The 26532-nt window shown below is 62.2% G+C and overlaps 3 protein-coding genes across 16 annotated transcripts; 2 read left to right on the top strand and 1 right to left on the bottom strand.

Moving 5' to 3' along the window:
• The first annotated feature begins 807 nt into the window (after positions 1-807).
• On the top strand, positions 808-6602 carry KLHL17 (kelch like family member 17). Of its 5 annotated transcripts, none has more exons than XM_055138766.1 (12): positions 809-1026; positions 1513-1772; positions 1852-1973; positions 2067-2288; positions 2668-2784; positions 2977-3190; positions 4270-4414; positions 4491-4658; positions 4967-5076; positions 5162-5235; positions 5412-5593; positions 5783-6602. In XM_055138766.1, the coding sequence occupies exons 1-12, from the start codon at positions 929-931 to the stop codon at positions 6009-6011; spliced, it is 1941 nt and encodes a 646-aa protein (XP_054994741.1). In that variant the 5' UTR covers positions 809-928; the 3' UTR covers positions 6012-6602. The 5 variants fall into 5 exon arrangements, with proteins under 5 accessions (XP_054994743.1, XP_054994741.1, XP_054994744.1 ...); XM_055138767.1 differs by having other exon boundaries at positions 810-1026; positions 4988-5076; XM_055138768.1 differs by lacking the exon at positions 5162-5235 and having other exon boundaries at positions 808-1026.
• A 140-nt stretch (positions 6603-6742) lies between these two features.
• PLEKHN1 (pleckstrin homology domain containing N1) lies at positions 6743-14133 on the top strand. Of its 7 annotated transcripts, none has more exons than XM_055138775.1 (16): positions 6743-7181; positions 7280-7379; positions 9180-9326; positions 9407-9487; positions 9559-9631; positions 9824-9951; positions 10021-10152; positions 11035-11115; positions 11985-12060; positions 12158-12279; positions 12401-12550; positions 12702-12827; positions 13045-13071; positions 13157-13411; positions 13564-13612; positions 13691-14133. In XM_055138775.1, exons 1-16 carry the CDS (start codon positions 7099-7101, stop codon positions 13804-13806), a joined length of 1746 nt encoding a protein of 581 aa, XP_054994750.1. In that variant the 5' UTR covers positions 6743-7098; the 3' UTR covers positions 13807-14133. The 7 variants fall into 7 exon arrangements, with proteins under 7 accessions (XP_054994750.1, XP_054994751.1, XP_054994746.1 ...); XM_055138776.1 differs by having other exon boundaries at positions 13232-13411; XM_055138771.1 differs by having other exon boundaries at positions 12940-13071; positions 13691-14126.
• Positions 14134-14316: 183 nt separating this feature from the next.
• On the bottom strand, positions 14317-26517 carry PERM1 (PPARGC1 and ESRR induced regulator, muscle 1). Of its 4 annotated transcripts, none has more exons than XM_055138762.1 (4): positions 26353-26517; positions 16104-19558; positions 15187-15312; positions 14317-14924 (listed from the first exon to the last, which is right to left on the bottom strand). In XM_055138762.1, exons 2-4 carry the CDS (start codon positions 19426-19428, stop codon positions 14815-14817), a joined length of 3561 nt encoding a protein of 1186 aa, XP_054994737.1. In that variant the 5' UTR covers positions 19429-19558; positions 26353-26517; the 3' UTR covers positions 14317-14814. The 4 variants fall into 4 exon arrangements, with proteins under 4 accessions (XP_054994737.1, XP_054994739.1, XP_054994738.1 ...); XM_055138764.1 differs by lacking the exon at positions 26353-26517 and adding an exon at positions 24267-24420; XM_055138763.1 differs by lacking the exon at positions 26353-26517 and adding an exon at positions 20289-20332.
• Between the last annotated feature and the right edge of the window lie 15 nt (positions 26518-26532).

A 26532-nucleotide genomic window follows, 5' to 3' on the forward strand; every position in this document is an offset into this window, starting at 1 on the left:
GCTGCGGGTCCTCCCGCGCGCGTTCGCCCGGCGCCAGGCAGGCCCGCGTGGAGTGGACCCGGGGGCCCACGTGCAGCTCCGTGTCCTTCGGGACGCTGGCAGGACGAAGAGGCTGTAGGGGCAATGCCTGCCAGGAGCCTCTGGCCTGGGCGTGCGCGCCCTGAGCCCGCGCAGAGGCGCTGGCCTTGCACACAGTGAACCCGGGTTCGATCCCCAGCACCCTCCGGGAGTGATATCTGAGCACAGAGCCCGGAGCACGCCCTGAACGCGGCTGGGAGTGGCCAAAACACGGAAAACGCTGAGGGGAACCAGCCCCATCAGAAACGGGGGCAGGAGGGCGGCCCTCCCGACGCCAGCGCTGCCCGATGGCCAGGCACCTGGGCGCCTGCCCCGCGCGGGGCGGACAGTCAGCCCATTTCCCCGGGCGTCCCCTCGGACACATCTGCCCAGCCGTGCCGGGGGCAGCGGGGACCGGGTCTGCGCCCTCCCGCTGCCCAGGGGCAGACTCAGAGCAGGCCTGGGGCGCGGAAGCCGGCCGCCGCCGCCACGGAGTTAGCGCTCACAGTCCAGTGCTCCTCGGGCTTTGGTGGGGTGAGCGGCCAGTGGCTCGGGGGGGGGGGACGTCGGAGGAACGACAGGGCGCGGGAGTGCCCTCGCTGGCCAACCCGGGGAAAGGGCACTCGAGTGAGAGGCCGGAGGCCGCGGGGAGCTCAGCAGCGGGCGGCCCGGGGGCCTTCCCGGAGGAGGCCTCCGCGGAAAGACTGGGCGGGGCGGCCGGCGCCGAGAAACAGCCGCTGCGGGCGCGCCCGCGGGTGGCAGCAGCGAGGGGGGCCGAGAGGGCCGCCGCCGCCGCGCAGTCCTCCGGCGCTCCGAGCCCCGTTTGCTGGTGCGTGCTCGCGGGCGGGCGGCGGGCCCGGCGGCCGAGCCCATGCAGCCGCGCAGCGAGCGCCCGGCCGGCAGGACGCAGAGCCCGGAGCGCGGCAGCCCGGGACCCGGGCCCGAGGCGCCGCCGCCGCAGCCGCCGGCGTGAGTGGGCCGGGACCCCGAGGGACCTCGGACGGAGCCTCGGACGGAGCCGGCGGCTCCGCGGGGCCCAGGCCCGCGCCGCTCTCTCGTGCGCTTGGCCGGACAGCCGCGCCTCCCCACCCCACGACTCCTCCGAGGAGTGGGGGGTGGGGGCCCCGTCGCCGGGCATCTTCGGGGTCAAGTGAGGTCACACCTGCTGGTGGCTGTAGGGGACTGCCTGCTTCCCTTCCGTGCGCCCTCGTGTGCCCGTGTCAGTTGAGGACGCTGGACTAGAAGGGGCCAGGGCAGCCCAGGATGGACACAGAGCGCCTGTCCTCCTGGTCATTAGGAGAACTGGGCAGAGGGGAGTACGGTGCACAGGAGGGCGTGGAAAGGGAGCTAGCCGGGTGTGGAGGGGCAGGGGAGGGCCATCATGAAACTAAGGGGTGGGCTGCCGGCAGGAGGGGTGGACCCTGCAGGCCCTGACCTGTCACTGCCCATCTGCAGCCCCGAGGCGGAGCGTCCCCGTCCTCGGCAGACCTGGCCCACAGCCCCCATGGAGGGCACCATGCAGCTGCTGAGCCGGGAGGGCCACACCGTGTCCCACAACTCCAAGCGACATTACCACGACGCCTTCGTGGCCATGAGCCGCATGCGGCAGCGTGGTCTCCTTTGTGACATCGTCCTGCACGTGGCCGCCAAGGAGATCCGGGCACACAAGGTGGTGCTGGCCTCCTGCAGCCCGTACTTCCATGCCATGTTCACAAGCAAGTACACCCCAGCCTGGTGGGGCACTGGGGGCGCAGACCCCAGGGCAGAGGCCAGCCTGACCTCCTCTCCCCGCAGATGAGATGAGCGAGAGCCGGCAGACTCACGTCACTCTGCATGACATTGACCCTCAGGCTTTAGACCAGCTGGTGCAGTTTGCCTACACGGCCGAGATAGTGGTGGGGGAAGGCAACGTGCAGGTAAGGCGGCTCGGGCCCCCGGTCCTGCTGTGCTGCAGCTCTCGGGGGTCCCGTGCCTCTCCCCGCTCCCACTCCGCTCCCCTCTCCCTGCAGACCCTGCTCCCGGCAGCCAGCCTTCTGCAGCTGAACGGTGTCCGTGACGCCTGCTGCAAGTTCCTGCTGAGTCAGCTTGACCCTGCCAACTGCCTGGGCATTCGGGGCTTCGCTGACACGCACGCGTGCAGCGACCTGCTCAAGGCGGCCCACAGGTACGTGCTGCAGCACTTCGTGGACGTGGCCAAGACCGAGGAGTTCATGCTGTTGCCGCTGAAGCAGGTAACGTGCTGGGCACAGCCTGGACCCTGCCCTTGTCTCATCCCAGCCGTGTTGGCCCTAGAGTCTTATGTATTTCCCCACCCCTTCGCACCCATTCTCTTACCCTGTCTGCACCACCGTCCCGGGTCCTCCTGCCCTTTCCTGCCTCCTGATATCATCCAGCCCTCCACCTTCCGTCCTGGAGGCAGCCCAGCCTACATGCTCCCATCTTTGGCTCCACACCCCAGCACTGCTCCCAGCTGAGGCCCCCAGAAACCTGCTTTGCAGCCCCCTCATAGGACCACTGAGTCCCCCTTGACTCTCCCTCCCAGGCACCTTCTGGGTTCCAAAGGCCCCCAAACCTTCCCAAGATCTCATGTCTGAAGGTCCCCACCCCCAGGTGCTGGAACTGGTCTCTAGTGACAGCCTGAACGTGCCTTCTGAGGAGGACGTGTACCGAGCAGTCCTGAGCTGGGTCAAGCACGACGTGGACACGCGGAGGCAGCACGTGCCCCGGGTGAGGCAGGACTTGGGTCCCCATGGTCGGGGAGGCAAAGCAGTGGCTGAGGAACTGGGCATGCCCAAGCGCTCTCCTGTCCGTGGACATACCTCAAGAGGAGTCCAGCGTACTGGTGTTGGCAGGGGTTGGCCAGAGGGCTGAGTGTGCCCATGACCCCGCCCACTGTGTGACCAGCGCGTTCTGCCCCAGCTGATGAAGTGTGTGCGCCTGCCCCTGCTCAGCCGGGACTTCCTGCTCGGCCATGTGGACGCAGAGAGCCTGGTGCGACACCACCCTGACTGCAAGGACCTGCTCATCGAGGCCCTCAAGTTCCACCTGCTGCCTGAGCAGAGAGGTGTGCTGGGCACTAGCCGCACCCGGCCTCGGCGCTGTGAGGGGGCCGGCCCTGTGCTCTTCGCTGTGGGTACGCCGCTCACCCCTCACATCAGTCCTTCACCCTTCACTACCCAGTCCCCTCACCCCTCACATCCCAGTCCCCTCACCCCTCACATCAGTCCCTCACCCTTCACTACCCAGTCTCCTCACCCCTCACATCCCAGTCCCCTCACCCCTCACATCCCAGTCCCCTCACCCTTCACTACCCAGTCCCCTCACCCCTCACATCCCAGTCCCCTCACCCTTGACTACCCAGTCCCCTCACCCCTCACATCCCAGTCCCCTCACCCCTCACATCCCAGTCCCCTCACCCCTCACATCCCAGTCTCCTCACCCCTCACATCCCAGTCCCCTCACCCCTCACATCCCAGTCTCCTCACCCCTCACATCCCAGTCCCCTCACCCCTCACATCCCAGTCTCCTCACCCCTCACATCCCAGTCCCCTCACCCCTCACATCCCAGTCTCCTCACCCCTCACATCCCAGTCCCCTCACCCCTCACATCCCAGTCCCCTCACCCTTGACTACCCAGTCCCCTCACCCTTGACTACCCAGTCCCCTCACCCTTGACTACCCAGTCCCCTCACTCTATTACCCCAGTCTCTTCACCCCTCACTACCTAGTCCCCTCATTCCTCATACACAGTTCCCTCACTTTTCACTACAGTTCCATCATCCCTCACTACCCAGTCCCCTCACCCCTCACTACCCAGTCCCCGCACCCCTCACTACCCAGTCCCCGCACCCCTCACTACCCAGTGTACTTAGCCTTCACTACACAGTTCCCTCACCCCTTACCCCTCATGTCCCAGTCCCCCTCACTCTTTACTATCCCAGTCTTCTCACCCCTCACTACCTAGTCCCCCTCACTCCTCACCACCCCAGTCCTCCTCACTGGTGTCTCACCACCCCTCACCACCCCTCACTTCCTGCACCCGCCCTCCTGTTTCAACAACACCCATGGAAGACCTTGTATGGTGACCTCCTCACCCCACTCCTTGTTGTAAGAGCCACCCTGACCGTAGGCTGTGCAGAGCATTGCCCCACCACCACCTCCCCGAACCCTTTCTCCTGTTGTGTCTCCTCTCCTTCCCCTCTCCTTCCTCAGGTGGGGGGAGCCTGTTTGCCATCCATGGGGACTGTGAAGCATACGACACCCGTACTGATCGCTGGCACGTGGTGGCCTCCATGTCCACTCGCCGGGCACGGGTGGGCGTGGCAGCCGTTGGAAACCGACTCTATGCAGTGGGCGGGTAAGCTTGGAGGTGGTCCTGGGTTGGGTCATGTGTGCCCTCCAGCCTCCCTGACCTGAGGTGGACCCTTCCCCAGTTATGATGGAACTTCAGACCTGGCGACCGTCGAGTCCTATGACCCTGTGGGCAACACCTGGCAGCCTGAGGTGTCCCTGGGCACGAGGCGCAGCTGCCTGGGCGTGGCTGCCCTGCACGGGCTCCTGTACGCAGCTGGTGGCTATGATGGTGCCTCCTGCCTCAACAGGTAGCAGCTGGGGCTGGGACTGGCGGGCCTTTGGGATGACCCAGCAGCGGGGGTGTGGGGGGGCGGTGTGGGGGCGACAGGAAGGTCTCACTGGATTCAGGACTGCGAGGCCTCTCGTCTGAGCCTCTCCGGCTCCCTGTCTTCCTCTCCGGGGTCGTGTTCTGCCAGTCAGCTGTGGTCTGTTGCCTGCTCTGGTGGGACCGGGTTCGAGTGTCTGTGACTGCCTGGCACTGGAGTGTGACTGTCCGCTCCAGCAAGAGGGCGAGTCCCAGTACCAGGGCTGCCTTTCTGCCACTGCTCTAGGTCAGTGGCCATCCTGGTGTTCACAGTGCTGAGCGCTATGACCCCCTGACGGGAACCTGGACGTCCATTGCTGCCATGAGCACCCGGAGGCGATACGTGCGCGTGGCCACACTGGGTGGGTGACAAGCTGTTCCCGTAGCGCCCACCCCAGCCCACCCCCAGCCCCACCCACAGCGGGGCACGTGGGTTACTCCCTGCAGATGGGACCCTGTACGCCGTGGGCGGTTACGACAGCTCGTCACACCTGGCCACTGTGGAGAAGTACGAGCCCCAGGTTCGAAACACACCTGCACACAGTTACCCCTCCTGAGAGCTTGCTCCCCTCTCGGCCAGCCCAGAGGGCGGTCGGCCCCCCAACACACAGGCACCTGCCTAGGAGCTGGGGTGTGCGTGGTGGAGGTGCACGGAGGCTGGTGATGAGTCTGCCCCCTCCGTCCCTCCTCCCCGCAGGTGAACGCGTGGACGCCTGTGGCCTCCATGCTGAGTCGGCGCAGCTCTGCAGGCGTGGCCGTGCTGGAGGGCGTCCTCTACGTGGCTGGGGGCAACGATGGCACCAGCTGCCTGAATTCCGTGGAGAGATACAGCCCCAAGGCGGGCTCCTGGGAGAGCGTGGCGCCCATGAACATCCGAAGGTGCCTGCTGCCGCCCCAGGGCACTCCAGACCCATCTCCAGACGCGCGTTTGTCCCCAGGCCTCATCCCCCACCTCACCATCCAGCTCCTCCTGCGGCCCTGCCCACTGTCCCGCTCCACCCGCCACCCTGTGGGGTCCCTGTTCTCCCCCAGAGGCCCGGCCCCTGACGGTCTTCCTGCTGCTTCCAGGAGCACCCACGACCTGGTCGCCATGGATGGCTGGCTCTACGCAGTGGGCGGCAACGACGGCAGCTCCAGCCTCAACTCCATCGAGAAGTACAACCCCAGGACCAATAAGTGGGTGGCGGCCGCCTGCATGTTCACTCGCCGCAGCAGTGTGGGCGTGGCCGTGCTGGAGCTGCTCAACTTCCCACCACCCTCCTCGCCCACCTTGTCCGTGTCGTCCACCAGCCTCTGACCCTGCGCACCCTTGGAGGCTGGGCCCACTGCCTCCCACATGCCTTAAGCCCGCGGGGCAGCGCCCCCCAGGGACATTCTGCATCGTCCGTCCATGTCTCTGCGTCCACCCCTTGGTGTTGTGTGTCCTTTATTTATTTACTCCTGTGATTCTTTGTTGTCACTGGACGCTGAGGAGCATGGCAGTGCCCTCAGTCCCTCAGCACTGCAGTCCCTCCTGAGGTGTCCTGTGTCTAGGGAACCAAGCTGCCCTCCAAGTCCAGCACCAAGGGCACCACTGGGCAGCTGCCAGACTGGCATTGCCAGGGCCTCAGCCTCTCCTCAAACTGGCAGATCTGGAGGGCCACTAAGCAGACGTGGGGTAGCCAGCCAGGAATGGGGTGGGGGCTTTCTGAGCAGCCCAGCCTGCGCTTCGCCCATCTCGCCTCACCTCACCTGGCCAGGCACATGCCCGGAGTCAACAGTGAAGCAGCTTCTTCCCTCGGCACACCTCTCCCGGGTCCTGCGCCGAGCTGGGCACTACGTGTGTCCCAGACCCACACAGCAATATGCACCGACTTAAACAATAAATGTGTTTGTTGGGCTGTGGGGACCTGAGGCTGAGCATCCTCTCTACCCTTGGGGCCTCTGGGGCCTGGGGAGGGTTGTGGGAGGTGCAGTTTGGAGCCAGGGCTGGGCCGGTTCCCCCACGTGCGGAGAGCTAAGCCTGATCTCACAGGCCCACCTGCGAGGCGGTGCCTGGGGGACTCTGAGCTGGCTGGGGTGAAGATGGCTGAGGCAGGAAGCAGAGAAGGGGGGATTCTGGCCTCCCTCCCCAGCTGCTGAGGCAGAGACGCCCCTTCCAGCCGCTGTGACTCAGGCAGGCTGCTGTTGGGAACAGGATGTGTACTCACTTGGGGGACGGGAGCTGAGGCCAGCCTTGAGGCCTGTCCCGGGCCAGTGGGGGTGGCCAGCAGGGCAGACACAGGTAGACCGGCCCCGCCCGGCTCCACCTACTCGCCCAGAAGCACCCTGGCACTCCCGCCCTGTCTGCCGGCAGGAGAGGTGCGCAGACCTTCATCCTGCTCTGGCAGCCGGCACCGCCAGCCATGGGGAACAGCCAGTGCGTCCCTCAGGCCCCTCGGAGGCTCCGGGCCTCCTTCTCCAGGAAGCCTTCCCTGAAGGGAACCAGGTGAGGGGGCGGGGGTGCGGCAGGGGCGGCTTGGCCTCGGTCACAGACTCTCGGCCTGCCGCAGGAGTCAGGCTGCAAGCCCCTTCCCTTGTTCCCAGGGAGGACAGCGCCAGGAAGCTGGTTGGCCTGTTTGGCACTGAGGCCAGTCCCGACAGGGACACGACAGCTGACAAGATCTTCTACTACATCCCTGGGACGGTGAGCGGGTCCCTGCTGAGTGGGGCCCCGAGAGGGTGGGCCGGCTGGGGTGTCTGATCTTCACTCAGCGCAGGGGCTCCCAGCCAAAGGGGGGGGCAAGTCCAGAGCGAGGTGAGGAAGTGGCTGCCCCGCCCCAGCGCATCAGCCGAAAGTCTGGTGGAGCGAAACTGCCCCGTGCCTGAGTCAGGGCTTGCAAGAGCAGGGCGGGGGCAGGGTGGAGGGAGGCCACACGGAGGGCCCGAGCCTGGAGCAGCGCAGGCAGGCCCCCGGCACCTGGGCCGGGGAGTTGGCCCCTCCGCACTGCGAGCTCAGCAGTTTGGGGTGATGGCGGGCCAGCCTCTCGCCTTCTCCAGGCCTCGGTTTCTCGGGGGTCTCCTTGGCACCCCTGCTCCCTCACTGCAACCTCTCCCTCGCCAAGGGCCCCCGTCCCACAGCCATGGCTGCGGCAGCAAGAACATGGCCCCAGCCACTCGCTGTCCCCCCCAGCTCCTGTGCAGCTCTGGGCTAGAGGTAGGGAGGCCTGGGCTGTGGCCACCTCACTGAGGAGACCCAAGACCTGTGTGAACTGGCCCCCAACTTCCTACCCAGCACCCACGGGGAGAGGAATATCTGTGACTGCCCGGGTCTGGGAACAGGCCTCCACACACTCAGGGTCTGAGATGTGACCATACACATCTGGGGCCTGGACAGAGACACCATCTGTCCTTCAAGGTCTACCTTCCCGCAGGCTCCGAAGGCCCGAACCAGCCACCCCCTCACCCCCAGGCCCCAGAGCGCCCCTCACTGCGCCCTGATCCCAGGGTTCCCTGCAGGACTCTCAGAAACGGCTCCTTGGGAAGTGGCCCGGGCCCCAGATGTGTGGGGCCACGTCTCAGATCCCGAGTCCCTCTGTCCAGCCCTCCCCCTGGTGGGTCCCATGGAACCAGCGGCCTGCCTGGCCTGCTTGGTGGCAGTGCCGTGTGCTGGTCTTTAGAACTAGGCTGGGGATCAAGGTGGAGCTGGCTACCTCCTGCGTGCGGTGAGCCCGGGCTACACCCAGGGGTTCTGTGGCCTACTTCACTGTCCTGTCTTGGCATCATTTCCCACACTGGGTGTGGGTGAGAGAAGCCCCACCCAGAGGCAGAGGCAGGGGCAGGGGAAGCCGCGAGTCTGCCTGCTCGCATTCCTGGGCTCACCTGAGAGGCAGCTCACTTGGCGGGCACAGCATTCTGCAGATGGCCTCTGCCAGCTCCCTTGGAGAAGGGGCCTGACCCCTCCCATCGCTGCCCCTCCCAAGCACGAGTGGGGCCTGCTTCTGGAGGGCTCTCTGGGTACCAGACTGGCTTTTGGCAGAGGGCACGGGTCCCCAGCATGCTGCAGGATGAGTCCTGGGCAGGTGCGGAGTGCAGCTGTGGGCAAGTGGACAAAAGCTTTCCTGGCGCTGCCACGCAGACCCCTCAGGCACCCCAAACAGCCACGTTGGCGCTCAATAGGCTGTGGTGGGCATGTCTGCAGCAGGTGCTGGGTCCAGCCTGTTTCCTACAGAACCACATGCCAGACGTGGACACTCTGAGACTCCCCCAGACATGCCCCTGGCCCCGCAGTCTCAGAAGGTTGGGGAACCACCACAGGGCAGGCAGCTTAGGAAGGTGAAGGTTGAGGCTGGGTCTCCACGAGACTGGGTGGGTATGCACGCGCCTGTGTCTGAGATGCTTTCTGGGATGGCACCAGGAGTGTGTAGGTTCTGGTCACCGGGATGGTGTGTTCTCAACCCAGTGGGGCCCTGCTCCAAGCCCCTACCCTGAGTGTCACTCCCCTCAGGATATCCCAGGGCTGCAGAACCAGCAAGAAAATCTGGAACAGCCATTCCTGAGTGTCTTCAAGAAGGGTCGGCGGAGAGTGCCTGTGAGGAGTCTGGGCAAGGTCGTACACTATGCCAAGGTCCAGCTGCGGTTCCAGCACAGCCAGGTGGGGGCAGAGCCAGGTAGGGACCATCTGGGGAACCTGCCCTTGACCTCAGCCCAGCCAACATGCCCTGCTCTCCCCAGGAAGCCAGTGACTGCTACCTGGAGCTCTTCCCCGCTCACCTGTACTTCCAGGCCGTGGGTTCCGAAGGCCTCACTTTCCAGGTAGGAAACAGGGCAGAGGGGGAGGCGGGGAGAGGAAGAAGCCAGCCTCGCCTCTGCCCTGTGCCCTGCAGGGCCTACTGCCGCTGACGGAGCTCAGTGTCTGCCCGCTGGAGGGGTCCGGAGAGCCTGCCTTCCAGATCACAGGTGAGTGGTCACTCCGCCCTGAGCCCAGGGACAGCAGTGGGCCCTGATGCTGAGGAGCCTTTCTTCCACTGGCCACACGGTCTGCCCAGCTGAGGGCAGGAGGAGTCTGAGGACACCAGGGCCCGTGCAGTGGCCACTGTTCCCTCCAGCGGGGCCTGGGGTCTGTGCCAGCCCTCTCTGCCTTCCCTGCAGGCCCCCTGCCTGCACCCCTGCTCGTGCTGTGCCCCAGCCATGCAGAGCTGGGCCGCTGGCTCTACCACCTGGAGAAGCAGATGGCCCTCCTGGGCGGGCTGCGGCGCTGCCACTCGGCCCCCCCGCAGGTCAGTGCTGGGAACCCCACACCTCTCCTCCCCAGCCTCCTCCGCCTGCCCCTGACCCCCCTCTGCCAGGGCCCCCCTGAGGACGAGCTCCCCTGGACTCTGCAGCGCAGGCTCACCAGACTGCGGACAGTGTCGGGACGCCACAAGGTGGGCAGTGCCATCTGTGCTTCCAGAGTGAGGTTGCAGCATCTGCCCTCCCAGGTAGAGGAGAGGGCACACGGGAGACGGGAGGGCATGGGGCACCTGGAGGACAAGGGAGGACAGGGGACGTGGGGAGGACACAGGACACGGGGAGGACAAGGAGCACAGGAGCATAGGACACGGGACATGGGGAGGACCTGGGACCTGGGAGCATAGGACATGGGGAGGACGTGGGGCACGGGGGGACGTGGGGCACTGGGGGGGACATGGGGCATGGGGGAATGTGGGACACGGGGGGGGGCGTGGGGCACAGGGGGCTTGGAGCTTGGGGGGATGTGGGGCATGGGGGGCCGTGGGGCACGGGGAGGACGTGGGGCACGGGGGGCTGGGGGAGGGACGTGGGGCACGGGGGGCTGGGGGAGGGACGTGGGGCACAGGGGGCTTGGGGCTTGGGGTAGACGTGGGGCACGTGGGGGGTGTGGGGCATGGGGGGCACGGGGGGCGTGGGGCACGGGGAGGACGTGGGGCACGTGGGGGTGTGGGGCATGGGGGGCGTGGGGGGGCGTGGGGGGCGGGGGGCGGGGGGCACGGGGAGGTCGGGATACAAGGAGGACATGTCCCATGTTCTTCCTATGTCCCATGTTCTCCCTCTGTCCTATGTCCCATGTCCTCCCTGTGTCTCATGTCCTTCCCATGGCATGAGGGCATGGGACATGGGGAGGACATGGGGCCATAAGGAGACATGGGACATGGGAGAACATGGGGCATGGGAGACTTGGGGCACAGGGGGCATGGGGACACGGAGAAGACATGAGACCTGGGGTGAGGACGCTGGGACACTGGGCCCAGGGACGTGGCCCCAGGTGACAGGGGAAGGTGCTGGCAGCAGGTGCAGTGGACTCCGGGTGCCGACTGTGAGCCGCCCATGCCCTTTGCCCCCAGGAGCAGTGTGACCGGCTGCTGCTCCTGTACCCGACCTCCCTGGCCATCTTCTCCGAGGAAGCTGACGGGCTTTGCTTCAAGGTGAGGCCTCGCTGCAGACCTGCCCTGGGAGACTCCCTTAGCAGGGCGGGGTGGGGGCAGCAGCTCAGCATGAACCTGTCTGTCAGGCTGGGATGTGACAGAGCAAGTTGGTTCCTCCCACACTCCCCTGGTCAGTGTGTTCTCAGCCCTGAGGCAGGCGAGGTGCCATCTCGGAGCACCCGCCCCCACCAGTCTTGTCTCCTCAAGGACCTCCCTCCTGGGTGTCCCATCGTGGAGGACCCTCCCCTCCCCCCTGTCCAGTCTCTTCAAGACTCCTCCCCCCATAAGTGGTCTCAAGGACCCTCCCCCCTGGGTGACCCATCTTGGAGGACCCTCCCCACTGGGTGTCCCATCTCAGAGCCCCTGGCAGCCATCATGGGGCATGGTCTGGAGCAGAATGACCCCAGAGTGCATCTCTGCTGCCCCATCCCTGTTCTGAGAGGCCCATACCTCTCAGTGGGAGTCTTCCTGGCATACGCGGGACATATGCCTAGGTGCGTATCTTATTTGTATGTGTATACATGCCTGTGTACACTCATCACACAAGTGCCTGTGTGTCCGTGTATGTGGGGACATGTGTATGTCCACGGGGGATGTGTGCATGTGTGTCCGTGCACGTCCATGGGTGTAAGCACATGTGTACATGTGTGCATGTCCATGGGTTTGAGGACACGTGTGCACGTCCATGAGTGTGAGTGCATGTGTACATGTCTGTGGGTGTGAGGACATGTATACATGCATTCATGTACTTCCTGGGGCTGTGCACTGGTGCGTGCATGATTTGCACCCTGTCGGTGCATGTGTATGTGTGAGGGTGAGCGTGTATTGAGCATGCCCAGCCCTGAGCTTCATTTGCCTGCACTTGGCAGGGAGAGCTGCCGCTTAGTGCTGTCCACATCAACCTGGAAGAGAAGGAGAAACAGATCCGCTCTTTCCTGATTGAAGGTGACCGTGAGGGCCTGGGCCAGGAGGGGGCCCGGCTGCTCCCTGGGGCTCTGCGGGGAGAAACTGCAGCCAGCCTCTCACAGGGTTTGTGTGCCAGGCCCCCTCATCAACACCATCCGAGTGGTGTGTGCCAGCTACGAGGATTACAGCCGCTGGCTTCTGTGCCTGCAGGCAGTGACCGGCCCCCAGGGCTTCCCAGGGCTCCAGGCACCCACACAGGTGAGGACCAGCAGGGGACGCTGTCCACAGCTCCAGGCACGGGCAGAGGGCAAGCCCGGGTGGGCAGTGTGGGCGGGGCCACTATCCTGCTCATCTCGGCACTGGCACCCTGGCTGCCCAGATCAGGGGTGGTGGCCGAAGCTCGCTCTCCTCAGATGGACGAACCAGCTGGGACTCAGGGTGCCCGGCACCCCCGTCCACCCACACAAGCCAGTCTCTCCCTGAATCCTTGGTGGTATCCCCTGTGAGCTGCCCTGCACAGACTCCACCTGTGAGTACCAGGTTCCTGCCGAGGAAGGTTCTGAGGGCAGGGGAGGCTCTGTCCGGTCACCCCACCCCTGGGGTCTGGTTCCTGTGTGGCGGCCATGTACCCCCAGAGCAGGAGAGGATTCTGAGGACGTCTGGGAATTTGGTCCCCACAGGAGGGGGACAGCACCAGCAAACACAAGTTGGAGTTGAGACGGAGCGGCAGCACTCGGTCCCCCAGGAGCAAGGCCCGAGGAGAGAGGCCTGGTCCAACCAGCCCCCTGCACCTCGACCTGACCAAGGTGGGCCCAGGCAGCTGACCTGCCCTTGACTGGCCTGCCCTCCTGCACTCCGGGACCCCCAGGCCTTTTCCCTAGCCCCAGGAGCCCTGTCTCTCCTATCCCTTGTCCACAGCTTAGCCTGGAAGGCAGCCCTGAGGCCCCAGACCCTTCTCTGGAGACCCCACACTCCCCGCTGTATGCTGACCCCTACACACCACCCGCCACCTCCCACCACAAGGTCACAGATGTTCGGGGCCTGGACGAGGTCAGTCCCCGCCTGGGCGTCAGGAAGGGAGCTGCTGGGACCTGGGCCGAGGTCAGGGCTTGGGACGTCCTCACTCCGCCTGCAGCACACCCTGCATCTGAAGTCGGGCCCTGGCCGAGTTGAGGGGCTCAGGAGGCCTCAGTCCCACGTTCTCCGACAGTTCCTCAGCGCCATGCAGAGCTCGCTGCGGTCCGAGCCCGCGAGCTCATTCCCCTCGATCCCTGTGTCGGTGCCCGTGTCAGACGCCGGCTGTGGACTGTCCAAGAAGGGGACCCTGGTGTCGCGGGCCTCCCCACGGCATCGAGGTCGGGCCCCACCACCGCCAGACTCCCCGCAGCTTGTGAGTTGAAGCCCATCCCGCCCCGCGCCTTTGTGTGGCCTAGACTGAAAGCAAGAGACCTGGAAATGGGGGTGCAGTGAGAAGATGAGGCGGGAGGGAGCTGGCTGCCCCTCACCCCCTGGGGCTCTAAGGCTGCTCGGTTGGACCCCCAGGTCTCCCCTGCGAAGGACGGTTCTCCTCTCCCCGTGCCTCCTCCTGCCGGTGAGTGAGGCCTGCCTCTTTCTGGGGGGCCCAGACGCTGCTTCCCGCAGACAGAAGCACCTCTGCCCTCCCCCACAGATGGCCGTGCCCCCAGGAGCTACAACCTCTGGGACAAGGCCCCATCCCCCTGCCGGCAGCGGTGGCCCCGGTTCAGTGTGCCTGAGACTGAGGGGGGGCCCTTGCACTGGATCTGAGCCCCAGCAGGGCGGCACCTGCCAGCACCCACCCTGGAGGGCTGGCACAGGTGTGGCTAGCCTGTACCCCACCCAGTGCCAAGTCGGGAACCCTGGATTTGGGAAGCCCAGGGTTCCAGAGGGGCCCGAGGGAACTGTCACCCTGAGGAGCCAGACTCCAGCCCCTGCTCCAGAAGGAATGGGGGGCTGGGATCTGACTGGGTCTTCACCTGGGAGTGGGGGTAGCACAGCTGTGAAGCCAAGGGTATGAAGGTCAGAGGTCAGAAGGTCAGATGTCATGGACGGGGAGGGTGTCTTAGCAAGTGTGGGGCAGGTGAAGAGGAACTGAACTAAAGAAGTGGCAGCAAAAGTTTATTGGTGTGTGTGTCCACTGTGTGCTCAGGACCGAGTGCCTGCCGCCTCAGGCTGAATGCCCGCCCACAGTCAGCTGGGCAGCCCGTCCCGCCAACACCTGCTCAGTTCTGACTAGGCCTGCCCTGTTCTGCCTTGCACCTCACTTAGCTTTCCCAGAGGAGGGCCTTGAGACTCTGTCCCACAGCTCCCCACATTGCTGCCCACTGCCTCAGAGGCGGGGCCCCTCACCCACCCAGCCCACCCTTTCTTCAGCCCCTGCCCAGGTTCTTGGGGCCTCTGCTTTCCAACATCCCTCTCTGCCTCTCCTCCCCAGCCAACCAGGAACCCAGTTAGCAGACAGGCCACACACCAGCAGTTCGCTGGAGAAAGTGCATCCATCCCCAGCGCCACATGGCTGCGGGGCCACCCTCCCACCAGCACCTGCTCTCACCTACCCGCAGACTCGCCTCCCCCTTCCTCGCTGTGCTCTGCAGACTCGGCCTTGGCAGCCGCTGTCCGGACACTCAAGTGAGCCCAAGGCAGCCAGCATGATGCTAGCTCCGTCCACGATGTTGCAGGAAACAGGGTGCGGGGCAGGACAGGGGGCAGAGCTTGTCCTGAGCACCAGTGGCTGCTTGTCCCACATCATCCTGGGCTGGACGAGGAAGGAGCCTCCTAGGAGCTGGGGCTGGGGCTTCTGCTGCGGCGGGGGCTGCGGTGCCTGCGCCCCACATGCCGGCGGAAGTAGCGGATGGCTGAGACGGTGCCGAGGTTGGCCAGCAGGACTGTGGGAAAGTCACGAGGCCTCCTGAGCTCTGGCTTCCCAGGCTACCCTGACCTCCTGCCCTCCCCCCCCACGGCCCAGCCGTCCAGGCCCAGTAGCCGGTGGCGGCCGAGCAAGCAGTGGCTTCTCCAGAGAGAAGTCCAGTGCCCTCACACCTGCCCTTGGCCCGGATGGGGTGAGACTGGACACCTGCCCTCTGGCTGGCTGCTGGGCACCAGCCCCTCCCCAGGGCTTCCCCTGCCTTCCAGCCCCCAGGGTCCCACCTGTTTTCCAGGCATCGGGGTTGTGCAGATCTGACGTCCTCACAGCCCAGGAGGCAAAGGCTACAAACACCAGGCACATGTCCTTCTGGCTGAAGTTAAACGAAGTGAGAGGACCCCAGGGCTCCCCTAGAAAGAGAAGCAGCATTCCGAGCTCCGCCTGTGTCCTCGGACATGCTGCAGTATGCACCTGTCCGGGGACTGTCTGAGCCCAGGCCCCAGCCCCTCTGCCACGGTGTGTATCTGCAGCCTCCAGCATCAGACATGTGATCTCTGGGCCACTATTACCTGGGTCATAAACATCTTCTGAGAAAACATGAGGTGGGGTCGAGTGAGTACCTGACCTACCCGCCATGAGGTCAGAGCAGGAACTGCCCAGCCCTCTCCTGCGGGGGGCTGGGATTATCTAACTCAGCACAGGGCAGAGGTCAGTTCCAATTCAGGTTCTTGAGGGCCACCGTGCGTGGCGGCCTGCACACCTAACCCTTGACTGTGCCCAGAATGACTGGAACCCTTCTTCCCTCCGTCCTCCTTTCCTCCCTCCCATCCCCTTTGCTCCTCCTCCCCTCTCCCTCCCTCCTCCCTCCTCCCTCCTATTTCCTTCCCTCCCTCCCTCCCTCTCTCCCTTCTTCCCTCCCTCCCTTCCTCCCTCCTTGCTCCCCCTTCCTTCCTTCCTCCCTTCCTTCCTGCCTTCCTCCTTCCTCCTCCTATTCCTCCTCCCCCTCCCTCCCTCCTGGCTCCCCCTTCCTCCCTTCCTTCTTCCCTTCCTGCCTTCCTCCTTCCTCCCTTCTCCTACCTCCATCCTTCCTTCCCCTTCCTTCCTCCCTCTCCCTCTTGTCCCCCGCAACCCTCCTGGCTGAGCTCTACACACAGTGCGTCCTCAGGCACTGGGCAATCACTGGGGTCCACACAGCACCTACCTGTTTGCCTGAGTGCCAGCTGGGGCTGCTTAGTGGCAGCACACTGGGGTTCCTGGGAGCAGCCAGGCCCCACTTTCCGGGACGGTGCCTCAGGGAGCGACTCTTTGCCTGTGGCCTGCAGCTGGAGGACTGCCGGCTCCAATGTGCTTCTTGGCTGATTCTCTCTGACGAAGTGCTCATAGGTCTCAGGGGTAGTGATGGGTGCAGGGTCCTTCATGGGGGCTGGGAAGCCTGGTACGGGCTCCTTCCCGGGTGCTGAGGCTTGGGTGCCCCCTTTGAGCCCTGCCCTCTGGGTTTGTCTGTCTCTGAAGAAGAACTCACACACATCCGGCCACTGAACTTCAGTGGGAATTTCTGAGGCCTCCTCAGCCTCTTCTTCTTCCTCTTCAATGGTGTCACAGAAAAAAAACTCGTAGGCTTCAGGGAGGGTCACCACAAAGGAGCTCCGAGGTCCAGACCCCGCTGAAGCAGAGGGGGCGGGTGGAGGCAAGTGCTTAAGGATCCGAGGCTGGGGGGGGCGAGACCCAACGGCCACGGCATCCCAGGCTCCAGGCCCCCCGCAGCCCCCTGCCACTGTCCTGAGGGCGGGGGGCCAGGTTGTGGCAGGTGAAGGGGGCGCCGGGGCCCCTCCTGAGCCTGGCTCCTCGGGGCAGGAAGGTGGCACGGAGAACCGCACTTTCTTCCTCCTGGGCACTGGGGCAGGACCAGCAGGGGCGCCTTCTGGGGATTTGCCTCTGGGGTTTTCCTGGGGCCACCCTGAAGCCACAGCAGGGCTCAGACCCAGCTCACTCACAGGGGCACTCTCCATGCCCAGAGCAGAAGGCCCACTCTGGGGAGTGGGGGCAGGTGTGAGCAGGTCCACAGCAGGCGGAGCTGTAGGGGGTGCAGCCTTGGAGGCAAAGACAGATGAGTCCACCTCTTTTTCCACCACTGGGCTGGTTCTGCCCAAGTCTGTGTCCAGTCTAGGCTTGGAGGTGGGTATAGCCAGAGGAGTGTTGGGCTGAGGCTCGGAGGTGGGTGTAGACGGAGGTGTGTTGGGCTGAGGCTCGGAGGTGGGTATAGCCAGAGGTGTGTTGGGCTGAGGCTCGGAGGCAGGTGTAGACGGAGGTGTGTTGAGCTGAGGCTTAGAGACAAATGTAGAGAGATATGTGTCAGGTTGAATCTTGGAGGAGGGTGTAGACAGAGGCATATTGGGTTGAATCTCAGAGGCAGGTATAGACAAAGGCATGTTAGGCTGAGGCACAGAGGCAAGTGTAGACAAAGGTGTATCGAATTCAATCTTGGAGGGGGGTGTAGACAGAGATGTGTCGAGTTGAAGCTTGGAAATGGGTGTAGATGGAGGCGTGTCAGGTTGAATCTCGGAGGAGGGTGTAGATGAAGGTGTGTCAGGCTGAGATTTGGAGGCAGGTGTAGACGAAGGTGTGTCAGGCTGAGGCTTGGAGGCAGGTGTAGACTGAGGTGTGTTGAGATGAGGCTTAGATGTGGGTGTAGACGGAGGTGTGTCAGGCTGAGTCTTGGAGGTGAGTATAGACGGAGGTGTGTCGGGCTGAGGTTTGGAGGTGAGTGTAGACAGAGGTGTATCAGGCTGAGGCTTGGAGACAGGTGTAGACAGAGGTGTGTCGGGCTGAGTCTTGGAGGCAGGTGTAGACAGAGACGTGTCAGGCTGAGACTTGGAGGCGGGTGTGTCAGACTGAGTCTTGGAGGCAGGTGTAGACAGAGGCGTATTGGGCTGAGTCTCGGAGGCGGGTGTAGACAGAAGTGTGTTGAGGTGAGGCTTGGAGGCGGGTGTAGACAGAGGCGTATCGGGCTGAAGCTTGGAGGCGGGTGTAAACGGAGGTGTGTCAGGCTGAATCTTAGAGGCAGGTGTAGACAGAGATGTATCAGGTGGAGTCCTGGAGGCGGGTGTAGACAGAGGTGTGTCGGGCTGAGTCTTGGCGGCAGGTGTAGACGGAGGTGTGTTGAGGTGAAGCTTGGAGGTGGGTGTAGACAGAGGCGTATCCGGCTGAGTCTTAGAGGCATGTGTAGACAGAGGTGTGTCGGGCTGAGTCTTGGCGGCAGGTGTAGACAGAGGTGTATCGGGCTGAGGCTTGGAGGCGGGTGTAGACAGAGGCATATCGGGCTGAGGCTTGGAGGCGGGTGTAGACAGAGGCATATCGGGCTGAGGCTTGGAGGCGGGTGTAGACAGAGGTGTGTCGGGCTGAATCTTAGAGGCAGGTGTAGACAGAGGCATATTGGACTGAGTCCTGGAGGCGGGTGTAGACAGAGGTGTGTCGGGCTGAGTCTTGGTGGCAGGTGTAGACGGAGGTGTGTTAAGGTGAAGCTTGGAGGTGGGTGTAGACAGAGGCGTATTGGGCTGAGTCCTGGAGGTGGGTGTAGACAGAGGCGTATCGGGCTGAGTCTTGGAGGCGGGTGTAGACAGAGGTGTGTCTAACTTAGCCACTGAGCTATCCAGGCGACCCTCCAGGGCAGGTGAGGATTTTGCATGTGGCTGGGCCCCAGAGGTCATTCTGAGCCGGTCTTGACCTTGCTTGGTGGGAGAGGCGGGTGTAGACAGATCCAAACTCTGTGTGGCCATCTGCTCAGGGGCCTCTGTAGAGTCTTGCCATGACTTTTCCTGCCTGGTGCCTGGGGTCCGCATTCCAACCGTAGCCAAGGGTCCCTCCCCAGGCCCTGGGCTCCTGGACCTGGTGTTGGCTCCCAGGGGCGAGCTTGCCTGGGTGGGAGCAGATCCCGGGGTGCTGGAGCGGCACCCGGCCTTGGTGCCTGCAGAGCGCCTCTTCTTTCGGCTGGGGCTGCGTGTCGGGGCTCCAGGGCTGCTGGGGTGCCCCTGGGGCGCGGTGCTGCGGGCGGGGGCCTCTGAGCTCTGAGAAGTCCCTTCAGGGGGGCTGAGGGCAGGACCCCGGGGGGCTGGCCCCTGCAGAAGTCGCTGCATCTCGGATCTGGAAGACCCAGGGAAGGACGAGTTCTGGCCAGAGCTAAGGGACAGCCAAGCTTCCGACTGTGTGGACGTGCTCGGCGTCTGCTGACTGGCCCCCAGGGCCAGCCCAGGCTCACGCCAAGAACTGCTGACCAGCTGTCGGGTGACCGCCTTGTCCTCTTCCTCGAAGCCAGGCCAGCCCCTCCCCGCAGGAGTAGACTGCCCCTTGAGATGAGGTGGGGGCCCAGGAGGACTACTGCCACTGCTGTCCCCTTGGTCAATGTCACTGGACAGGAGCTCGTCCCCGGAGGCCAGGCTGGCCTGCAGGAGGTCACACTCCTCAGCTGTGGCCAAGAACTCAGCCCAGTCCTGCTCGCTCAAATGGACGCTGTACTGGAAGTTCTCCATTTCGGGTCAGCACAGGCTCTTGGCTGGCACAGAGTGGGGTTTACAGGCCTGGCACACGCGGCCTCTACCCCGGCTGCCCCCTGGGGCGGCCCCCACCTTCTGGGCTCTGGGCCAGCTCTCCATCTTGGCCCTGGAAAGAAGGAAAGAGCCGGAGGGCGTCACCCCCTTCCCCCAGCTGCCCTCCCACCTTGGGCACCGCTGCCACATCTTAGGGGCCCTGAGGGCAGCTTCACAGAGCCAGTGACCGCCTCCCAAAATCAGACGCGGCTACAGCTGAGTGAGGCCGCCCAGGGCCAGCAGCACAGCCTGTGCTCCGAGTAGCCTCCAGCCCTCCCAGCTCCCCGCTGGCTGGCCCTCACCGCGCTCCCTGGGAGCAAGAGTCAGTCCTGGCCTGGCCCAGCGCCCCGCTGGCCATGGGGAAGGGCCACTGCCTCCAGCAGGTGACCAGCCTTGGGTGTGACCTGTCAGCTGGGTTCCCTTCAGGTTCACCAAGGTCAGAGGCTGCTCAGAGGTCGCCTAGCCCTGCCAGGGCCCGGTCAGCAGTTGCAGAGCGGAAGTGAGCTTCTCATCTCCTGCAGACTGTTGGCCACCTCAGGGCCCTGTCCCAGGCCTTCCCAGCTGTCCTGTCTCAGTGCGACCAGACCAGAGCCCTTAGTGGCCCCCCCAGTCTTTGGTCCACTCCACTGGACCTGGGGGAGCTTGCGGTCATGCAGCTGCTAAGACAAGAACCCTGAGACCAAGGCACCGTGTATCTCCGACTCCCGGAACTTGGCCCTTCTTTCTGATCCCCCGGAAGCCCTGTGGGGTGGCCTGTCTCTGGGGCTCCTCAGGGTGGGAGAGAGGGGCTCACACCATCCTACCTGGGACCCCAGGGCCAGCTGGGCAGCAGTGCTGAACGTCCGAGCAGCCTGTCCCAGAACGGCATGGTGCTGGGCTCCCCACAACAGGCTCCACCCACTGCCCAAAATACACCCCTGGTCACATGTCCCCTGCTAACACCAGTGTCCAGGCCACAAATAGATGGCCTTTGAGGGGGCCCAGCGAGGCCAAATCTCCTGGCAGGTCAGAGGCTACAGAGGGCCCTAGTCAGCAGGCAAAGCACATGGGTCCTTTCCTGAGCTGGAGCCTCTTGCTCCCGTGTCATGAGCTCTTTCCCGCCACCACACTGTGGACCCCTACTGCTCCCTACCGCCTGCCACAGGTTGAGCTCAGGGCCTCACTGCCAGCCTTCTCACTCTCAGGGTGGGGGTGGGGCTGGGATTATAAGCCTTGTCCCTGTTGTGGCCAGCCCCCACCCAGGGGCCCACGCAGAGGACACAGTTAAACAAAGATGTTCCAGTGCTCTTTTTTTTTTTTTGCTTTTTGGGTCATACCTGGCTATGCACAGGGGTTACTCCTGGCTCTGCACTTAGGAATCACCCATCACCCCTGGCGGTGCTCAGGGGACCATATGGGATGCTGGGAATCGAACCCAGGTCGGCCGCGTGCAAGGCAAACGCCCTACCCGCTGTGCTATTGCTCCAGCCCCTCCAGTGCTCTTCTCTCTCAGGGATTCCCAGGGCTTGAAGAGCCCTGCACGAGTACCAGGACAGAGGCCGAGGGGCACATCTCCTGTGGTAATTCTCTCTCCACGTGAAGGGGGTTCTGGGGCCTCACTAGGGCTGGCCCGACACGAGTGTGAAGCTTGCTCCATCGTTCTCCGAGATTCAGACTGCTTCCAGCTTGCAGCTACTACAAATACTGATGCTGTGAACATTCCTTAACCTTTCTTCCTGTCTACCTTTTCCTCCTCCACACCTGGTGATGCTCAGGTGTACTCCTGGCTCTGAGCTAAGGGATCACTACTGCCAGGAATCAGGGGGCCCTATGGGGTGCTGGGGATCGACCCTGGGCTGGCCACGTGCCAGGCAAACACCTTTCTCTCTGTACTGTCTTTCCAGTCCCATTTTTCTTTTTCCTTTTTCTGTTCTCAGTGCCACGGCCTCACACGTGAGCGTGCTACAACTGAGCACGGCATTTCTTTTGCGAGACCTAAGTATGTGATCACAGAGGGCTGCTGGGTCGGAGGCTGTGCTCACCCAACTTTAAAAGATACTCCACAACTATTCCCTGAAGTGCCACAGTGCTGTTTTTCTCTATTTCTGATTGTCACTGGCGCCCTAAACGGAAATGTAGGGTAAAGGGCCAAAGGGGATAAGACTGCAGTCCCCAAAGCAGCCACCAGAGGGCATGGGGAACGCCAGGCGTGAGCCAGGCTCAGCTTCCCGCCCTAGGTTTTTGGACACACCTTGTGATGCTTCTTAGGGGTTATTCCTGGCTCTATACTCAGGAATCACGCCTGACGGTGCTCAGGTGACCATAGGGATGCTGGGGAATCGAACCCAGGTCATCCACGTGTAAGGCAAGTGCCTTACCCTCTGTTCTATCGCTCCAGCTTCCATGTGGGAGCAGCTTTCAATGAGCAACTGTTACCTGCCAGTCTCAAAACCTGTACCCAAATTAAGGGCTTTTTACTTTCAATTGTCAAACTCACATATAGTAAGTTGCACATATTCAAAGTTTAAATTTGCTAAGTTCTCGTCTGCATGCAGACCCAGGAAGCTAGAGTGGACCTCCCGACACCCCAACAATTCCCCTAACCCTTGATAACACCCACCCCCTCCCCTCCTCAGACATCCACCAAAAGTGAGTAAAGTGGGGTCTGTAACTACTGTTGGCGGTTTGTCTAGAACCATGAGTGGGATCAAGCAGTGTAGACTGGTCTGTGCAGTACAAAGCAGTCTGATTGAATCATTTTATTTTATTTTTTTATTTTTATTTATTTATTTTTTTTTGCTTTTTGGGTCACACCCAGCGATGCTCAGGGGTTACTCCTGGTTCTGCACTCAGGAATTACTCCTGGCAGTGCTTGGGGAACCATATGGGATGCCGGGGATTGAACCCGGGTCGGCCGCGTGCAAGGCAAACGCCCTACCTGCTGTGCTATCGCTCCGGCCCCCTGATTGAATCATTTTAAATTCATCTGTGATGATTCAGACTCGTAGTTTTCTCGGGAGAGAGAATAAAAACAACTTGCCATAGCCATGCAGCCGGACCCTGAGCCAGGCTGTTCCATTCCAGGCACCCCGAGGGGGACGGGTGAGGCTCCTCCCTGCCCCAAGGGACCCAGGCCTGGCAGCCAAAAACTTCCAGAACTCAACCGCCGCCATACTCACGGGCACTCTACACACGTGGGCCGAGCCTCACCTATGAGTGAACCTATTCCTGGACCTCGCGTCTTATACCTCACACCACTCATAGTCCAAGGCTAGCGCACCACATTTGATGGGGTTTAAAGTAGAAGGAAACGAATCTTAGAGGGAAATATATTTCTACAGATATATAAGCACACAAGTCTCAACCTTTAACAACACGTTAGCGATCTCTTATAGAAAGGCTCAATGGTCCCTGAGTGAAATACAACAATCTTCACACACTTTCCTCTAAGGAAACTTTTCTGGAGCATTTTCAGCAGTTTATTCATAACAAACAAAACAAAATAAATTATTTTGGTTCTGCTTTGGGGCAGAGGTTGGGGTTCTGGATGGAAACATCACAATATGGTGGTGGGAAGGTGCAATGATGGTAGATTGGTGATCAAATATTAAATATAATCAAATATTGTGAACTACTTTATAAAAATAAAATTAAATTAAAAATAAATAAATGTATCTGTGCTGTCATGTGTACAGGTCATGTGTACACAAACATCTGGCCTACCCCACACTTTCAGCTCAGGTCCCTCAGCCCAGAAACCCACCTTCTTTAGGAGAATGAAAAGAAAGTGCCCCCAGTTGCACATCACAACTACCACTCCCTGCACTGGACCCCTTGGGGTGGTATCACCACTTTGTGAAACCCAGGGAAAATAATTCTAAAATGGAGCATTCATTCCACTGTTGGCTATCCCAGTCTATTTCATCTGGTGGTGAAATCTGAGTTTCATTAAGCTTGGGGTTACCGTAAAGTCACAATGAATACTTCTGCTTAAGTCTTCAAGTGCACCTGGCTTTTATTTCTGGGGAAATACTCAGGCGGGAACACAGAGACTATATGATGGGTTACCATTTAGCTTTTTAAGAAACTGTGAGGCTGTTTCCAATGTGATCACACTTTTTCATTCCCACCAGTGTTTGACATTCTGGGTTGCTCAGACTCTCCCTGATACTGGGAATATCAAACGTCATTCATGTTTGATGTTTGTTGTTATCTCTGCTGTCATTGTGGTTTCCATTCCCTTTTTCTTTCCTTTTTTGGGCCACACTTAGCTGTGCTCAGAGCTTACTCCTGGTAGTACTGCGGGGACCATCTGGGGTGCTGGGATCAAACCCTAGTCAGCTGCAAGCAAGCACCCTACCTGCTGTACTATCATTCTGGCGCACCCCCCCCTTTTTTTTTTCTTTTTGGGTCACACCCGGCGATGCACAGGGGTTATTCCTGGCTCTGCACTCAGGAATTACCCCTGGCAGTGCTCAGGGGACCGTATGGGATGCTGGGAATCGAACCCGGGTCGGCCGCGTGCAAGGCAAACGCCCTACCCGCTGTGCTATCACTCCAGCCCCACCCCCCCTTTTTTTTAACGGTGCCAACAATGGTCTTTATTGGTCACGACGATCGGCACGGAGAGAACTGGACAGCTCCAGCCTCTGGGGTGACTCCAAGGGCCAGGGTGCTGCCTCTGATGTTACATTTTATTTTTTGGTTTTTGGGCCACAACTAGCGGTGCTCAGGGCTGACTCCTGGCTCCTGCCCTTATTTTTAAATGTAAAATAAACGTTAGCTCTTGTCTTGTTACTTACTGTTGGGTAGCACATTGATCTGGTCTAACAGCGTGGTTTTGTTCTCTAGTCTTCTTTTGGTTTTGATGCCACATACAGTTGTGCTCAGGGATCACTCCTGACGGCTCAGGGGACCACAGTGCTGGGGACTGAACCTGGGTCTGCTGCAAGTGCCCTGTCTGCTGCGCTATCGCCTGGCCCTGATTTAACAGCTTGAAGCAAACAGCAGCTTTCACCTTACAATTCTGAGAACCGGCTCCTGGGCTGCTGGGCTGGGCAGGGTCTGGCTCCACACTCAAGCTGTGGACGGCACCGCGTCTTCCTGAGAGGCTGCCATGGCACCACTGTGGATGGAGGCCTTGGTGAGCCTGCAGCTTCTCTGTGGCCAGAAGCAAGAGAAGCCACAGCCCGAGTCCCACACACCTGACCTTCCGCAGGGTCTCTGTGGGGCAGATCTGACGCAGGCCCCAGGCTGAGGGCCAGAGCGCCGTGTGTCCGAGTGACCTGAACCCATGTCCTGTGCAGGTGCGGACCCATTCCTTCTCCAGATCCCAAGACCGCTGGTTCCTGTATTTGTATCAGCTTTCGCAGCGGACTCCTTCTGCTGAATAGTAATGGAGTGGTTCGGTCTCCAAGCCCTGGGCCCACAGCCTACAGACAGCCTGCAAAGAGCACAGCTGGCTGTGTGTAAGAATCCAGCAAACATTTACTGACTCGTTTCCTTGCCCACAGATGAGCGGCTTTGCTGGGGGGGAGGGAGGGAAAGTGAAAGGAACCCCCAGCGCCCCCTCCACAACACAGGAGGAAGGAGCTCCATCTCATTTCTCAGAAGGAGTCCCTGCGGTAAAAGTTAAGATACAGATAGCTGGGGAAGGGAAGCAGAGAAAATGACCCAGAGCCCAACAGAGCCCGGCAGGGGCTAAAGGGTGGAAAGGAGGAAGGAGCCTTGGAAGGGTGAGAGTCCCATCCCCCACGTACACACCTCGGTGCCCGGAGAAAGCACAGGTGGGTCTCGGTGCAGCAGGTAGGAGGGGCCAGAAATCCAGACCCAGACTGGGCAGGGAGGGCAGCAGGTGACTTCTACAGCTGAGGCACCTTCGACCCTGCGCCCTGCCCCCTGAGGTGCACCTCAGGCACAGGAACACTCGGCTTGCCAGCCTGCCCAGGCAACACCTTTCTGAGACACTCTCTGTCTCTGAGCTTCAATAGGTCAGTATGGAGAAGCCCCTGGCAAACCCCAGCAGCAAGCTGGACCCAAAGAGTACAGGAGAGGGGGTGGAGGACTGATATTCCAGGGCGTAGGCTGAGGACAAGACACTTTTAGCCACCCACCCTTTTCCCAACTTCCCCCTGAGGAGGCTGCAGAGACAGCAGCGAGGAGGATGCTGGCCTCGCACGCAGCTGACCGAGGTTCCATCCTCAGCATCCCACAGGTCCCCAAGCACCACCAAGAGCGATCCCTCAGCACTGGTCAGTGGGGCCCCCAAACAAACAAAAACTAACTCTCCTCCTGGACACCTTCCCATAGTCCTGATGGGGAGGTGGGCACGGCCGCGCGGAGCTGGGTGCAGGTCCTGGGACGGCACGGCCACACCTGGAGGACCCCAGGTGCCCCCACGGGTCATGGGGCAGGCTTAGCAGGGACTCCCCCCTCGTCCTCCTCCTCCTGGAGGAGCCTGGCCAAGCTGCCCTCAGGCAATGGCCCTCAGAACTGGGCTGCTGGGGAAATGTGGACGCCTCAGGGGGGATACTCTCATCCTCAGTGGCTCAGGTCACTCCCCTGGCCCCGGGGCGCAGCCCCGCCAGCCTGGGCACACCTGGCAAGGTAGGACAGTGGCCAGGGTGGGTTCCAGCACACACGCCACCCTATCTGGCACGGCGGTTCTCCCACACCGGTGGGAGGCGCCCCCGGCCAGCCCCCGCCACCTTCCTCCCCGTCCAGCACCCAGCCCAGCTGCCTTCCCCGCGGCCTCGGGAGCAGACTTCTCCGGCCCGGTCCACCTTTAGTCCCCGAGAATGGGCCCCGTGGGCGCCGGGCAGGGCCTGTGTGACTAGCAGGACCCCTCCCACCCCTGCACGATCCCGTCCCCCGCGCCCTCCGACTCACGTCTCCCCGGAGGGCGTCCAGGGGGAGGCTCCTGCGCAGCGCCAGGCTGCCGTGATGCGCGCTCGGCGCCGCGCTGCAGAACCGGGGCGAGGGCTGGGGGCAGACGGGGCTGGAGGCAGACAGGGCTGGGGGCGTGTCCGGCGGCCGCGGCGCGGGGCTCCCTGGCCTCCCGCGCGCCTC

The sequence above is a fragment of the Sorex araneus genome, chromosome 5 (genome assembly GCF_027595985.1).
Source record: "Sorex araneus isolate mSorAra2 chromosome 5, mSorAra2.pri, whole genome shotgun sequence".
NCBI lineage: Eukaryota > Metazoa > Chordata > Mammalia > Eulipotyphla > Soricidae > Sorex > Sorex araneus.